We start from the raw sequence: 15,421 nt of genomic DNA on the forward strand, positions 1-15,421 counted from the left end.
ATACAGGGTTATGGGAGATGCAAGTTATTATGACGGCAAGAAATGCACAGATAAAAATGTTAAAATTTGAGGAAGCTTGTTAATATACAGTGACACAGCAAAGTGTTTGCCTGCTGGCACAGTTGACTCATAACCCCATGTCTACCAGACAGGCCAATCAGTTGGAAAAAAAAAAAAAAAAATCAATGAAATTCTCAGTTCTCTGTGCCAGACCCATCAGCTGGTATTTGGAGGTTCCCAAGAGCAAACTGTGAGGTTTTTGTATTTTGGATTATTTGAATGAATCACAATGTGCACAAAAATCATGCAGCACATGCAGAAAATAACATGGCATTTGGTGGATGGATTTTAGCCATAACACCCCATAGTGGCATGAGTGCTTACATTGTGTAATTTTGGCTCTAGTGGGAATTGAACCCCTAATCCTGTTAGTGTTACTGTCACGTTGTCATGCAATGCTCTGGCAGTGTCAGTATGGTGGTCTTATAACTGAACTACACAGGGGAAAAGAGCCTGTAACCCTGGTAGTGATGTGTTATGCTCATCTCATTTGGCGACGCAGAATTTTATGATAGTCTCTCAGCATGACAGTCCCTATGCCAATCCCACCATTTTATACGAGTCTAGTGTTTCTAACAGTTTTCTCCTCAAAGTACTTGTTGAGCAAAAGGATGAATGTTCAGAGAGTGCCAATGAGATTAAAAATAAGGGGCTAAAAATACCCTCAATAATTGAGGTGGAATTTCATTCTGTTGATGTTTGTTGTTGAGCTGACTTACTGTCTATTCACACATGAATACAGTTACTTGTGGCCACTGTAGTTTATTTGTAGGAGATTATGCCTGGGGATTTTTTTCCCCAAAATGCAGTGTTTTTTGATTGGAGTGTCGAGTGTGCAGCCTTCAGCAGTAGAAATGCACCATGCAACCAGCAGTAGAAGAAAATGCTGACCACACACAGACCACTGAATCAACAAAAAATAAAGAAACCGATATCGTTAAAAAAAAAATCAACAGTGGTTTGGTGGAAGATTGACTGGTGGAGGACAGAGAGGAGAGAAAGAGCACCCGTTGTAGACATTTGAGACACAGAGTAGCGCACGATACACATCTCCAGTAGACGTCATCTCCTGTGCACACTGAAAACTGGTGCTCATTAATGCAGTCATAGTTGCTAGAACTTCATTGATGCAGCTTTATCAGGCTCAAAAATGTGAATGTTATACAAGGAAGGTAAATTATATAATACTGGGAGCAAAATTCAGCAGGCAGTAGGTGACGATGCGTGGGATCACCTTCCTTTTTCAGTTGTGAATGTCTGGCACTGTATTATAATGTGAAACTACAGGGAGTCTGGATTCATGTCTGCTGTGTTCATCTTTCACTTCATTAAATGTGTGCCACGCAGACAATGCTACAGTACAGCTCTCAGTAATTACTAGCATATGCCATTTTTGTTTATCCTATATATCCAAATTTTTTACAAGAGTCCACATATTGTCTGGGGGCCCTCACGGGGAACCTGTAACCTTTAAGTTTTTTGTGCTATGCTCCAGCATTTTAACCTTAAAAGATCACACTAAACAACAGTTGTCCTTTGATAATAATGAAAAATCTAGTTCAAGAAGAACAATATTTGGGCAGCAGCGTGGCCTGAAGATTGGACAAACTGTCCTTCTAGCCATCAGCCTTATTTTAAATCTACAGGCAAGCATCCAACCTGCTGAGGTGCCCTTGAGCAACTCACTAAATTTCTGCCAGCCCCACGGTTGCTGTGCTGTATTTTATTCTGTGCTCTCTTAAGTTGTCAAGCGAAAAAAAAAAAAAAAAAATTGCCCATGGCAGTGTGTTTCCAGCAGGAATGAAATATACTTTGGGGCAGAAAAGGTGTACTTTATGTGTTGGCTTAATATTAGAAAAGAACTGCCATAATCTGAAATGTTAAAGTGGCATCTTGTTTTTGTACACAAACCAAGGGTGGATCTGGTAATGCTGAATCTATGTGTTATGTTAACACTTCCCTACTCTAATTGTATGTGTACAAAAAGAAGAATTGTGAGCAGCTGTAGGCGCTGAAAGAATAAGAGCCCGAAACTACTTCCGCAGTTGCAGCAGAGAAATTTCTGGGAACTATTTCCACAGCAGTTCTATTTCCACAATTGCAAACTGCTTGTTGTTATAAGGAAGTTCTTCTGTAATTCATAGTGTTTTGGTGAATATCTGCTTACATCCACGTTGTAATTAATCTAGAGTTAGTGGTAAAGAGTTTTAGGTTGCAACTGAACTGAATTGGACTGGTTTAAACACGTTCACACAGCACAGCCAAATTGGAAACAAGGTGGATTGTTGTTGTTTTTTTCTGAAAAGACAAGGTTTCAGAAGGACAAATAAAATGTGAACAGTTAAAATGGGTTGAATTATAAAGAATTGAAAAGGAGAGCACTAACCTGTGTTTTTGCAGTGGTAGTAGAGTAAAAAAAAAAAATCAGATGCTCATGAGGACAGGGCAGTGACATCGAAAACAAAGCATCAGTTGTCCATTTTACTGTCTGCAAGTAAACACGTTAGTTTGCAATCTAAAAATGTATGAAGCTCTGTGATGTAGGTAAAAAATCCTTTATTCAGCTACAAACAACATACAGTAACAGGGACCTAGGTCAAAATATATGAGGGCACATGTAGCAAAGCCTGCTGCAGAGGATCAGTAAGGTGTTGCTTTATTATCATTAATGATTCTAGTGGCGATCTTTATTTGCCCTCTGGCTGTCTCTATCAGATTCACGCAGCCCGGACAGTTCCTCCGTGTCCTCTCCTCCGTCGGGCCAGCGCTCCCCTCCGCTCGTGCCCTCAGCCGCAGCCTCCATGACCTCCCTGCCTCCCATCACCACCACTGGGGTCAACAGCCCCATCAGCAGCATCGGCTCCCCCTTCTCTGTCATCAGCTCTTCGCTGGGCTCACCTTGCCTCCCCGGCACACCCTCGGTAGGCTACGGCCCCATCAGCAGCCCGCAGGTGAAGGAGGACGTACAACTACCATCAATGTTTTATTACTGTTGTCCTGCTTCTTTTCACACTAAGGATTTCAGCTTTGTGATTAAGTGTTTTTAATTCAGTATACAAGATCCAACCAAAGCTTAGTGTTTGTACTCTGTGTGTAAGATACAGATTTTTAACTTGATTTATGGGCGAGGGAATATGTGTGGTGCAAGAACACTTTAAAGTTAGCCGAAGCACCTCCTCTTTAGGCAAAATTTTTTTTAAAAAAGTGCCTCTTTGATTTTAGATATTGTAATGGGGAATAATATGATTTTATGATTTTTGATGTGACTGTATTAGCAGGTGCAAACTATCTGTGAACGTAGCTGTTTTCGGGCCATATTAAGTGCACAGTTTGATCAAATTCCCTGGCTGGAAAGAAGAAAGACAAACAACATTGATTGTAGTTAGCTGCAGTTGTCGGTGTGGCTGTTGTGTATGTTCCACTCCAGTTAAGTCAGTGATAATTTTAATATCTCATCTTGCTTCTTTCTCTTTCTGTCTCCCTTTCTAAGTCTTGACGTCATGTGTTGATTCCTAATGTCTTATGTTTGGCTGTTTAATCTTAATCTTTTTCATCTTCGCCCTCCCTCCCTCTGTCCCTCAAATGAACTCAAAGCATCCATGTTGGGGCTTTTTTCTGAGCTGTTTGTCTCTCTCTTCCTGTCAAGTCTTAGACACCAAAAATCATTCACTCCTTTTCTCATATTTACAACATTTAGTTTCATACTCTTGGGAGGTTTTGTATCAAGAGGGAGGCAGAAAGATTGTGAAATGTAACTAAAACACCTCCTTTTCCTCATCATATTCATCTCTCTGTCTCTGTCCCTCCTCTGTCAGATCAACTCGACGGTGTCCATGTCAGGGCTCCATGCGGTGAGCAGCTCGGATGATGTGAAGCCTCCGTTTGGGCTGAAGCAGCTGTCGTCCCACAGCCCAGGGCCTATGCTCTCCCAGAAACGCCTCTGCTCCATCTGCGGCGACAGATCCTCTGGTGACTAGATACTTTAAATACACCTCTTGTACACTGCTGCTCACTGTTGACCTGGGGCTGAACTGCATCAGAGTTGAGAAGATGTCTGCACAGCCATAGCTCCAAAACAGTAACATTAGTTTTAAAGATATAGTGATTATGCTATGGTGTTGAAACAATTGTGCTTTTAACTTTGTTATTAAGATTGGTGCTTTTACCTCAGGTCTTTGGGCATGCAAACAACTTTTCTGCTTGTTTTTAGTGATTTGCTTTGCCAGACTGCACTCCTTTAATATGACTTTATATTTGCTCACAATTTCAAGACATGAAAGACTAGACATTTTTTTTATTCCACATATTTGACAGTTGTCTCTAAACTGAGAGAGCACTAAAGAGAGAGAGAGGGGAGAAAGAGACCGCCCAACGAGAGGGAGAGAGGGAGGGGATTTGTGTGTAACCGGTGCTGAAAAACACACTTCTGGTGTGAACAGCCAAGCTCCTGCACACACATGGATTTACACCTCTCAGTGCATCTGCATCCACATGCATTAACATCCCCGTCACTCGATCTCTCCCCGCCTATGCTTAATCATCAGTGGCGTTTTGGTTAACCTTGGTGCCGAAAGGAAGCCGGCAGTGCTTCGCAGCACTTAAACATCTGGTCTGATAATAAATAAGCTGTACATTGCTTAATTTATAGAACATGGTAACAGATAAATGGGTTGTTTCAAAAACTTCTGTTTCCTTGACTTTGGAGAATGTTTATTTCATACACTTGCATGAATGCAACCATGTGACATTTTTAATTCACACACCCTCAAAAAAATAGTCGCAGTTTGGAGCCCTGCTATATATGAAACAGTATTGAGAACAGAGTGACAAATTTCTGTGAAAAATGTATATTAAAATGTCAAAGCAATTCTCAGCGAGTAATTTTTCATTTCTCTTCACCAGCTCTTGGCAGGTGAAGAATGAAGATAATTTTTTGAGACAGCACAAGACTCAATTAATATGTTATTTGTCATAAAATTGGCACTTTGTTTATCGTTTACATTATTTTAACTCCTTTAACCAAATTGTCCTCTTTCCTGTACTTCTGTCTTTGTATCCTGTTTCTCCACTGTCACATCCTCCCAGGTAAGCACTATGGTGTGTACAGCTGCGAGGGCTGTAAGGGATTTTTCAAGCGGACGGTGCGTAAAGACCTGAGCTACACCTGTAGAGACAATAAGGACTGCCTGGTGGACAAGAGGCAGAGGAACCGCTGCCAGTACTGCCGCTACCAGAAGTGCCTGGCCATGGGCATGAAGAGAGAAGGTGAGGCGGGGGTGGCGGGACTTCACCAAACCCCTCTGTAGATCAGTGGTTCTCAACCTTTTCTGCTCACAGCTGCCAAATATGAAGTGCTTAATGGCAGTACACACCTGCTACTACAGGTGTAAGGGTAGAAAAGTACATTTTGACACAAATTAAAAAATTTTTTGTCTTAGGTTAGTGTTTTTTCCCTAGCTATTTACTTGATCAGTCTGTGGAAGAAGTGAGGAAGCCGTAGGTATTCATTATCAACAGAGAAAAAATCTTTTTTCTCACTACATGAATTAATCTTACTCCTACCTCCAGGTTGAGAACCACTGCTATGGGTCATTGATTCCAGTGTTGTGTAAAAATCTTTTTAAAGTAAAGCGACTATTGACTATCCAAAATTATCTTATCATTTTGTGTTTCCAAGAAAAAGATTATTATTTATTAAAGGTGCTATGGTTAGTGTCATAGATCTCAATACATCATTGTGATGCCTATTTAGACATAACTACCACCAATAAATCAGTACATGTTGATGCGACTGATAGTTAATAACTGATAGCTGTCTAACACCAATGGTATTGATATAACTAGTGTTTACAAAATTAGGGCTTTATTTCCCATAAGCCCTGTCGCTCCAGGTTCCCCTTTCCCTCCCCCAAGAGTGTAAACATGTCAGGTGATTTTTTTTCCATCAGGCTTTCACTGCTACCATGCCGTCATTGCTATCAGAAAATCTGAATGATTGATCTCCATCTGCTCTGAAAAAGTGTTCCCTTCCTATTTTGTGCTGTAAAGCAATAAATAATTTCCTTTTGGTGGCTCACAATGTAAAATGCAGTATAGAAGGCTGACAGGTACTACAGTCTTTTTTTCTGTGATGGTCTTCTTTGTTTATTGTTATTATACTCAAGTCTCAGAATTTATTTTTAAGAAAATAAGAGTCTAGTTCAGACTTACAGAATGAAATGAGAGTTGTCAGTGATTATTAATTATTTGGCTCTTCTGAAAAATTCCTTAATAAGTTGTTAACCTCTTAAAATATTCTGTTGCCTCATGACCGAGGCTGGTTAAAATTTACTACCACTCTTGTTAAAGAGTAGGTCAAAAAGAGGTTCATAACTAACTTTGACTTTGACTTTTGACACATAAATGGCCTGCAACTCAAAGTTAAAAGAAACCCAGCAATGAGACATTTGCAGCCTGGTGTCTTTACATAGTTTACGAGTCACCCTCTGGTATTAGAGCATCAGTTCATTTAAATATGCTTTGGTAACGGAGTGGTGCTGAATTCCCTCCGTGTGGACCAGAGAAGAGAATATGAGAAAAGAGAATGTGGCTGGCAGCTCCACATAACAAAAGTTACTGTTTGTTACTGTTTTTATTCAGCATGAGTCTCTTGCCAAGAGATAAATTTTCTCATCTCACCTCCAGGCTGAGTAAGTTATGGTTTAATATTACCAGTCCCAGGTCAAAGACAGTTTTCAAACAACTGGTGCATTTCATTTAATTCAGATTTAACCCTACAGGACTAGAATTTGATATATTGAGCAATAGGATTAGAGCCACAAAGTGTGCTGTATTATGAAAAAAAAGTGTATTGGTCACCAGACTATGGTTATTTCCCTGCCCTTGTGTATACTATAGTCGGCAAATTTACCTGGGCATGACTCAGGTTTATTTGCAACCTGTCTGACAACTTACCTGACACTATCACAGGTCAGCTGAGGTCAAAACAAATGCATGGAGTTGTTTGCAACTACCTCCAGACCCATGTCTGAATATTACCGTTGCTGTTCACAGTGCTGCTTCTTATAACCACCTTAACACCAACAATCACTGTAGTTTCATTTTAAATCAACCAAGCTTAGATTATGTGGGTGCTAAGCCTCTTTGGGAAAGTCCTTCTGAGACACACAGTGTAGGTAGGAGCTGACTTTATTGCTTGCCTACCTTATCTTAGTTGAGAAACAATTTCCCCAAGAGCATTGTGAAACTTTTTTTTTTTTTTTTTTGGTAGCTCAGTTTGTGTCAAAAGCACCCTCAGTGAAACACGGCCATGGTGTGCGGCTGCTGTTGTTTCAGTAATTATTGCAGCCATTGTGTTGAAGGTTACTGCAGATGAGTTGGAGATGCCAAACATACAGGGCAGCTTCTCTTTCTTGCTCTTAGTTTCTGGCTAATTTGCAACACCCACAATCTGTAAATCATAACTGAATTTTGCCTTTCATGTAAATGGTGATTTAATGTTTAACTTTTGAATACCAGTACATACAACCACAAATTGTATTGTTAGTGAGGATGATGTTGATGTTGTTGCTATGCATACTGTAAAGGGGAGAGCATTGATGGTTTTGTTAAGCAATAGACAGAACGAGTAAAAAGTGGTAGAGAGGGAGATGGGGGTGGGTGAGCCTTGTAAACACTAACCCCCTTTCCCCCTCTCTCCCTTTTTTGTTTCCTCTCGTTCTCTCTCCCCCCCCTCCCTCCTTCTGTAGTGGTCCAAGATGAACGACAGAGATGTAAGGAGAAGAGGGAGGGAGGGGTGTGTTTGTGTGTGGCTGTATGAGAGATTTTGCATTGCATATCAATGAGTTGGAACTAGTTTAAAATATTTTTCCGTAGCTTCTTGCCAGTGCTCAGAGATGGACCATAGCCAGCCTTGAATCAGTTCCCCATGTGTGTGTTTTTTTTTTTAACCTTTATATATCCAGGGCAAGTTTGCTGAGTATGCATGCTCTTTTTCATCACCGTCCTGCTTTACTTTTATAAAGTTGCTTACTGCACATTCCCACCTGGGAGCCGCCCAGAGCAACCACAGTCCTCTACTGTCAGACACTGAGCAGCTCCACTTACATACTGAAAGATTAAATGTCTTGTTCAGGGGCACCTTCACAGTAGAGATAGAGGGAAGGTTGATTTTTACTCAAACGCTTCCCCTTCCAGATTTTCCCAAGCACTCTGAGGTTTCAAACTTTATGTGACAAGCCCATGTTCAGCCTTTTTTTTTTTTTTTTTTACCAGCCGCACCCTTTTTATATCAGGAATTTTTTCCCCAGTGACCCATGCAGATAGGGGTACACTAAAACTGAAGTATTTTTCTTTGTTGTCATGCACTTAAGTGAATAAAAAGTACAATAAGTAAGAGAGTAAAAAGTGCCATTGTAAATATTTAAAAATACACAAGGGCACAAACGTACGTAAAAAAAGACTTTTCACTGATACGCAAAAGTAGATTTTTATAACCTTTGGAAACAGAAAATTGCTACTGAATTGCATTAACTGAGTTGATTGAAGGAAGATTAAAAAGTTATTCCTGCGCCTATATCACACATGGAGGATGATCAGCTTTGATGATATCAAATTAATTTAATAATGAAAAACTAATAAGCCAGAAAAAAATCACCCTTTTCAGGAAAATTGACATTTTTCAGAAAATAGCAGTTTCGGAAACTGGCTTCTTGTGCAGAATAGCACAATTCCTATTTGAGTATTTGACTTTTGCAGAGTTAAATGGTCAAATTTTAGTGTTGGTTTTTCTTCCTATGGTCCATTTCTGCCTTGATAGTATTGCTGAATGAAAGAAGGTATGAAAGACAAACAATGTGAGAGATGTTGAACATAAATTGTACATAAGTTTCTTTCTCTCTCCTCCCCCACTCCTTCTCTCCCTGTGTTTTGTGTCCATGTGGTCTTGCTCTGTCTTCTGTTTTTATGTCTTCATCACTTTTGTTTGCAAATGTCTTTCATTTGGCACACTTCTTCATCCGTCTCACAATTCTCCTCTCTCTCATTTGTTCTTTTATCTCGGTCACTTCCACTCCCTTCATTACCTTTATCCATTATGTCATCTGTTGTTTCCTGCTGCCTGCTCCTTGCTCATCCCTCTGTCTTCCCTTTTCTCTTCTACCTATAATTCTGTCATCTGTCATCTTCTCTCTCTTTCATTTGTTCTCTTCTTTTTTCAATCCCTTTCTCTGCATCCCCCACCACTGCTATATTTTCATGACTCACTACTGCCCTTTCCCCCTTTATTTCTGTCCATCCTTCTCTGTTTCTTTCTTCCTTCATACTTACCTCCTGTCTTATTTCCACTCTCTCTCCCCATTTGCATTCCTTGTTTCTTTGTCACTCCCATCGTCACACCTTCGTTTTCTGTTCTTCACTTTCTCCTATTCTTCCTTCCTTTTCTTTTCTCTCTTGTCCCTCCTTTTTCTCTTCTCTGCTTTCCTCTGTCTGCTCACCTCCCACCCTGCAGCTGTCCAGGAGGAGCGTCAGAGGAACAAGGAGCGGGATGGTGAGGTGGAGTCGACCAGTGCAGTGAATGAGGAAATGCCAGTGGAGAAGATTTTGGAGGCAGAGATGGCTGTGGAGCAGAAGACAGAGCTTCATGCTGATGGAACCTCTGGGGGGAGCTCTGTGAGTAGTGTGAACGGTGACAATGGGGAAACTACAGGCCACCAATTAGAGGTCTAGCCACTAGTTCGTTTGGCTGATTAATCTGCACTGATAGGACATTTTATGAACTATTGGTATCGGTGAAACTTGGCTCCCATTATGGCCGAAGGCTTACGGATAGGAGCTAAAATGAATAACCCAACAAAACCCGACTGCTCAAAAAATAAAAAAGCTCTACTATATTTAAGGTGCTAGGTGTAGCAGTAAGACAGGGAATGGCAACATTGTCTTTGAGCCAGGAGGAAATGGAGATTATGTGAAATGTGGTTTTAATTTTTAAAGAGCTCTGGAGCACTGAACAATGCCACAGGTGTAAGATATAGGCTACCAGACATTGTAACACCCATCTCATTTGTTTATTTATGGTAAATTAATATGGCAGTGTGAGTGTAGATGTGTAGACTCGTTTTTTATCCTTTGTGACCCATCCCATAATCCAATCTTGGAGTATTTGTGAGAGACCTGGACTGTGCAGTGGTATGCAAATATACGCGTGGGTGTGTGTTTGTTTAGCCATTATCCTTAGGCTGTTTGTGTAAATAATTGTGTTCATAATTAATAATCCGCTCCTTCCAGCCCAACGATCCGGTTACCAACATCTGTCAGGCAGCAGACAAGCAGCTCTTCACCCTGGTGGAGTGGGCCAAGAGGATCCCGCACTTCTCTGAGCTGGCCCTGGATGACCAGGTCATCCTGCTACGTGCTGGTACGGTCTTAGTCTGACTCACAGGAGGTTTCATGATTGACCTCTGTAGCTACAAGAGACAACTTGGTCCTTTTAAGCTGATCATTTACTGTTTGCAACTTGTAGGTGAATATGCCTACAGACATGCATGCAAGATAGCCCCCACAAACTATCATAGGTTTGAGTGGAATAGAATTGCTCAAACTTTGTCTGGATATTTCTCTGCCTGTTACATGACCGTACCTTAGACCAGATCTTCCCTTGCTCTTGACAGCATTAACATAAAGGGAAATGAATTAGTGAGCATGGCCAGTTGACACAAAACTAGTACGTGCTAAGCAGCCGTCTTGTCATTCCATGCGAAACTAAACATTAGAGTTCCTAAAGACTTTTCACTGCCTGGAAAAAATATGGAAAATGACAAACACATCAGGAGGTTTGGTCATTTATTTATTTTTATTTTTTTTTTCCCCAAACTCACTCAGCTGCTGGTAGGTCTTGCTTGGAAGGGATAGAACTACATTTAGCCAGTTTGGGTATTAAGAAAACTGTACATTTGAATATATATTGTAGAATATTCATGCACTTTGGTTTGATAGAAATATTCTGGAACCACCCTTGTTTTTGTTCGAACAGGCTGGAATGAACTCCTGATTGCATCGTTTTCCCATCGCTCAATCTCTGTTAAGGATGGGATCCTGCTGGCGACCGGCCTGCACGTCCACAGGAACAGTGCTCACAGTGCAGGAGTGGGAGCCATCTTTGACAGGTAACCCACACATGCGCAAACAGAGGCAGATATGCTGTGTTTGCTATGACAGACATAATGCCTCCAGTAATTTACCCATCCTTCAGTAATTGTGGTGGTTTACCCAATTTGGAGCACATGCCACCTTGAAACAGACTTTTAACAGAATTTGCTCGACTGGAGAGTTTCAGCACCACGTGGCTTGAAAATTGATTCAGAGGCAATTCTACTCAACATAGACTGTGACAGGGTTCCTACACAGGTCTGGAGAGTCTGCAAATGTAGAAATGTGGAAACTGCATAAAATAAAATGCAAAAATACTGTTTTTCCATTACAAATATATAACTCCATCTCGTCCCCCATTTTACATATTCTGTGATTCTTTTTATGAAGAAACATCTTCATGAAGTCTCAAATTTTGAAATCCAAACTGCGTAGGAACCTTGCTTGCACACACTTAATACTTTGGGACCAACTACTCTTCCCATGAAGCAGACCGACCAGGAGAGGCCAGGTAAACGCTGCATTCCCCTCTTGATTTCACAACATGAATCTTCATTGGTGATTAAGGTGAGATGAAGATGAAAGAGAGACAGCAGAAGGTTTAAGGTTATAGGTATAACCCCATTTCTCTGATTAGCATGAGTCAGTGTCTCACTGTGGAGACTCTCCTGCTTGACATCACCAGAAGCTCAAATAACATTACGCCAGCCTTAATTGGCTGGTACTAGTGACACCTATGTCAGGAGGGGATGGGACACTCATTCTGTATATTGGGCAGACATTGTGTTAGTTGTCATTTTAAACAAGCTCACCTCTTCCTTGCTTCCATAGCAAGCAGGACGGGGTTGTACCTGTAGCTTTAAGTTCTCTTTTATAGCATTTGTTTTGTGTCTTACTGTGGAAAAAAATACTGACTTCCGGATTGCAAGACATAGCTGAAGAAGACAATTGTCCCCAGTGGTACTTTACAATGGAGGAGCCATGTTCTGAGAAGAAGCAGTATTGTGGACTGAATGTGCCAGTGTGCTGTCTATGGAAGCCCTCACCAGACGGTAGCCATTGTGGTGAGGATTCAGACCCAGAGAGGGTACCCAGCACTGAATGCCTCTCATATACAGTGGCACTGCCACTAGAGAGGAGGCTATCAGCCCCAACAGCCTCTGGCATTGTTTGAGAGTAACCATGTTGGCCCTGCAAAACAGTGCTAGATTTGTCTGCATGGTCTCAATTCTATCTGGAGATAGAAATGCTCTGGCTTGGACAGAATCAAGAGTGAGCCCTACAAAAGTAATGCGTTGAGCAGGTGTTGTAATGTTCTTTTCCACAAAACCCATATTCACCAGGTGTTGTATGAGAGCATCTGTGTGGCAAGCGAGTCCCTGGCAAGTGGGTGTTTCCACTAGCCAGTTGTCAATGTATGTGGCCACTCGAATGCCCCTCTCCCTGAGCAGAGCCACTGCTGCCTCCGTTCCTTGTACAAACATTATTGGGCTCAGTGACAGACTGGCCAGAACTATGTACTTGTAGCTTATCCACTGGAAAGCCAATCTCAGATATTTCCTTTGTGGAGGACATATGAGAATGCGGAAATAAGCTTTCCTCGGGTCGATTCATATGAATCAGTCACTTGCATGCATGAACCATAGCAGAGAAGTATGTGTCAACATCCTGAATTTGTATTTCCTTAAATGGCGTGTAGGACAGGAAGATCCAGAATGACTCTCATACCTCCCAACTCCCCCCAACAACTCTTACTTCTTTGCAGTGTGGTGGAGCAGCAATGAATTGAAGTCTGTAGCCCTTCTCTATTGATCTCAACACTCGTTTTGGGTGCAGGCAGCCCAGCTTTCTCTGTGCAGATAGAGAGGGCTGACCTTCCACTCCATCAGAGCTGATGTGTTGGTGCCCTCTTGTGGCTGGGGTACACAATACATACTGTCCATGCACTGTTGCCATCAGCACCAGGATGGATGCACCTGGACTATCTGTGTTGTCATAGCCATTAGGGCGTTTGCCAATTCGTCTTCCTCACAGTCATGGTGGGGGGAGGAGGAGGAGGAGGCTGTGCCACTTAAGGTCTGGCCTGGGGAGATTGCTTCCTAGACTATGGGGTCTTGGGACCTCTGGAATCCACAAATCCAGCTTAGTCCAGGTATAATTAGTAGGTCCCCAAAATATGTACTTCTGTCTATAATGTTGCTAGGGGTGTGCACTTAAGGGATTTTTGGGGATCCTGAAAGCAGGGGTTGGTTGAAAAACAGCCTGCATGTATGACTGTAGACTGTATGACAGGCCTGGTGGCCTGGGAGCAATGGGTTGACCTTTCCTGTAGCTTGGATGGCTACCTTTTCAAAAAATAGGACATGGTCTGATACAACGCAGATTTTTTGTCACAGGGTGGTTTCTGGTTTAGCAGTCATGTCCTCTTCCAATTCAGTTTGGTAAGCTTTGACAATAGAGGAGGCATTTAGAGCTCTTGCTCATAGAACTGCTACCTTGTAGCACTTACCAGAGAGGCTAGACTGGATGTGGTCTGCCCTGGAGGGGAGAGACTGAGTTGAAGAAGACAGGGAGGTCTTCAGGTAAAGGTGGGTCGCTACCATTAGCTCTATGGGTGGCATTTGGCTGATGCTGGGTGACTCCATCTCCTCACAAAACCCCCATAATGGGGTGTTTCTAGCTCTGTGGCCTATCTTTCTATGTCAAAGCTATCTTGTTGAGTAGCTCTGGGAAAATAGGCAGCACTTTCATCCCCATCTTTTTCACTTTTAGCACTTTTTTTTACCTTTAAACCTACATTTCACAATCTCCACTTGGACGACTGGCCAGGGGATGCTCAGCCTGGTAGCTGCAGGCTTTCACATGTCCTGCATGTCAAGATCCAGGGGAGACCATAAAAAAGGCTGGTTACAACCATTACCTGTTTGGGGAGGGCTTTAGAGCCCCGCAAGTGGCAGCAAGGAAGATGGATTCTTCCTTCTTGCTATCAGACATCAGGAGCTCTGAGTCAGCGGATCATCGTCCACGTCTCCCTCCAGCATGGCGTGAGAACAGAGAAGCCCTTTCAACCTTTGTCTGTCCATTGCGATAGGAAAAAGCGGTGCAGGAGCTGGGTGTGTGACTCCATCCAGCTCAGTCCAGGTGTAGCAGCCAGGGCCTTGGAAATATTCATTTCTCACTATGGCTGGTGTAATGGTATTTGAGCTTCTGATGAGGTATTGAGACACCAAAAGAATGATATAAAGATGCTTTATTAGTCTCACAAATAGAACCACAACTGTTTCTTTCATTCATGAACTGGCTTTACACATTTTTTGGTGTATATTGTGATTACTGTAATCTTTGTACACACTGTTATTATAATTGTTGGTCTTGATTGGGGTAATCGGGTTATATATCAGGAAGTTGAGCGGCAGTGTGTCTTCACCTCTGGCTGGCTGCAGCTGTGTTCTTTGTGGGCTCTGATTGGCTGAGAGACTGTTGCTGCTTTAGTAGGTGACAGTGCATGCTGGGGAGGCTGGTGACTAATGCTTACCCATAGGCACACGCGCAGACACACTCTTTCACACACACACACACACACACACACACACACACACACACACACACACACACATTCAGCAGCATATCACTGTTGAAGCAACTAATAATCTAATAACTGCTGGATGATATTTGTAGTATCTTGTGAAAATGAAATGAGAATGTCCCTCACAATGCAGTAAAACTGTAAATGTAATAAATTAAATCGCTTTACAGCAGCCATCAATCACAGTATTACTGCAAAAGTAGTGTTAACATTTTTATTTGGTAATATTGATTGTTAATAATATCACAGATTAGTGCATTCATCTTATTCATATAAGTTTTTACATTTATATTCAGGAGTACTGTTAAATCAGTCACTAAATTACTTTTACAGAGTAGTGCTGATTAATGTAATAATGGTGTTTTATCGCACTATCTAGCAGTATCTTATCAAGTTTTATTACATTTTCAATCCATTAAGAGGGACATTTTGCTGCATTTTGGCAGATTTTCATAAGCTATTGCATCATCTGGCACTATAGACATTATCAGTTGCTCCACCAGTCTTAATAAGTAAATCCATGCTGACAGAACTGCACATCTTAATTAAAGGTTTCCACAAAACCCAACCAAATCACAAAGTGTTTGCAGTTAATTACACAGTAATTACATTGTTAAAAAGGGATAATTT

At 41.6% G+C, this 15,421-nt stretch overlaps 1 protein-coding gene across 4 annotated transcripts in view; it reads left to right on the plus strand.

Moving 5' to 3' along the window:
- Positions 1-15,421, plus strand: part of rxrba (retinoid x receptor, beta a) — a 30,113-nt gene that overhangs the window by 1,204 nt on the left and 13,488 nt on the right. For 2 of the 4 annotated variants that reach the window (XM_030064385.1, XM_030064387.1), the window contains exons 3-9: positions 2,776-3,011; positions 3,876-4,029; positions 5,146-5,325; positions 7,809-7,832; positions 9,569-9,729; positions 10,345-10,474; positions 11,090-11,222. In XM_030064385.1, coding sequence (XP_029920245.1) covers positions 2,776-3,011; positions 3,876-4,029; positions 5,146-5,325; positions 7,809-7,832; positions 9,569-9,729; positions 10,345-10,474; positions 11,090-11,222 — 1,018 coding nt within the window. The remainder of the gene's footprint in view (positions 1-2,775; positions 3,012-3,875; positions 4,030-5,145; positions 5,326-7,808; positions 7,833-9,568; positions 9,730-10,344; positions 10,475-11,089; positions 11,223-15,421) is intronic. The other 2 variants (XM_030064386.1, XM_030064388.1) reach the window with 1 other exon arrangement.

Source organism: Myripristis murdjan, chromosome 11, assembly GCF_902150065.1.
Source record: "Myripristis murdjan chromosome 11, fMyrMur1.1, whole genome shotgun sequence".
Classification (NCBI taxonomy): domain Eukaryota; kingdom Metazoa; phylum Chordata; class Actinopteri; order Holocentriformes; family Holocentridae; genus Myripristis; species Myripristis murdjan.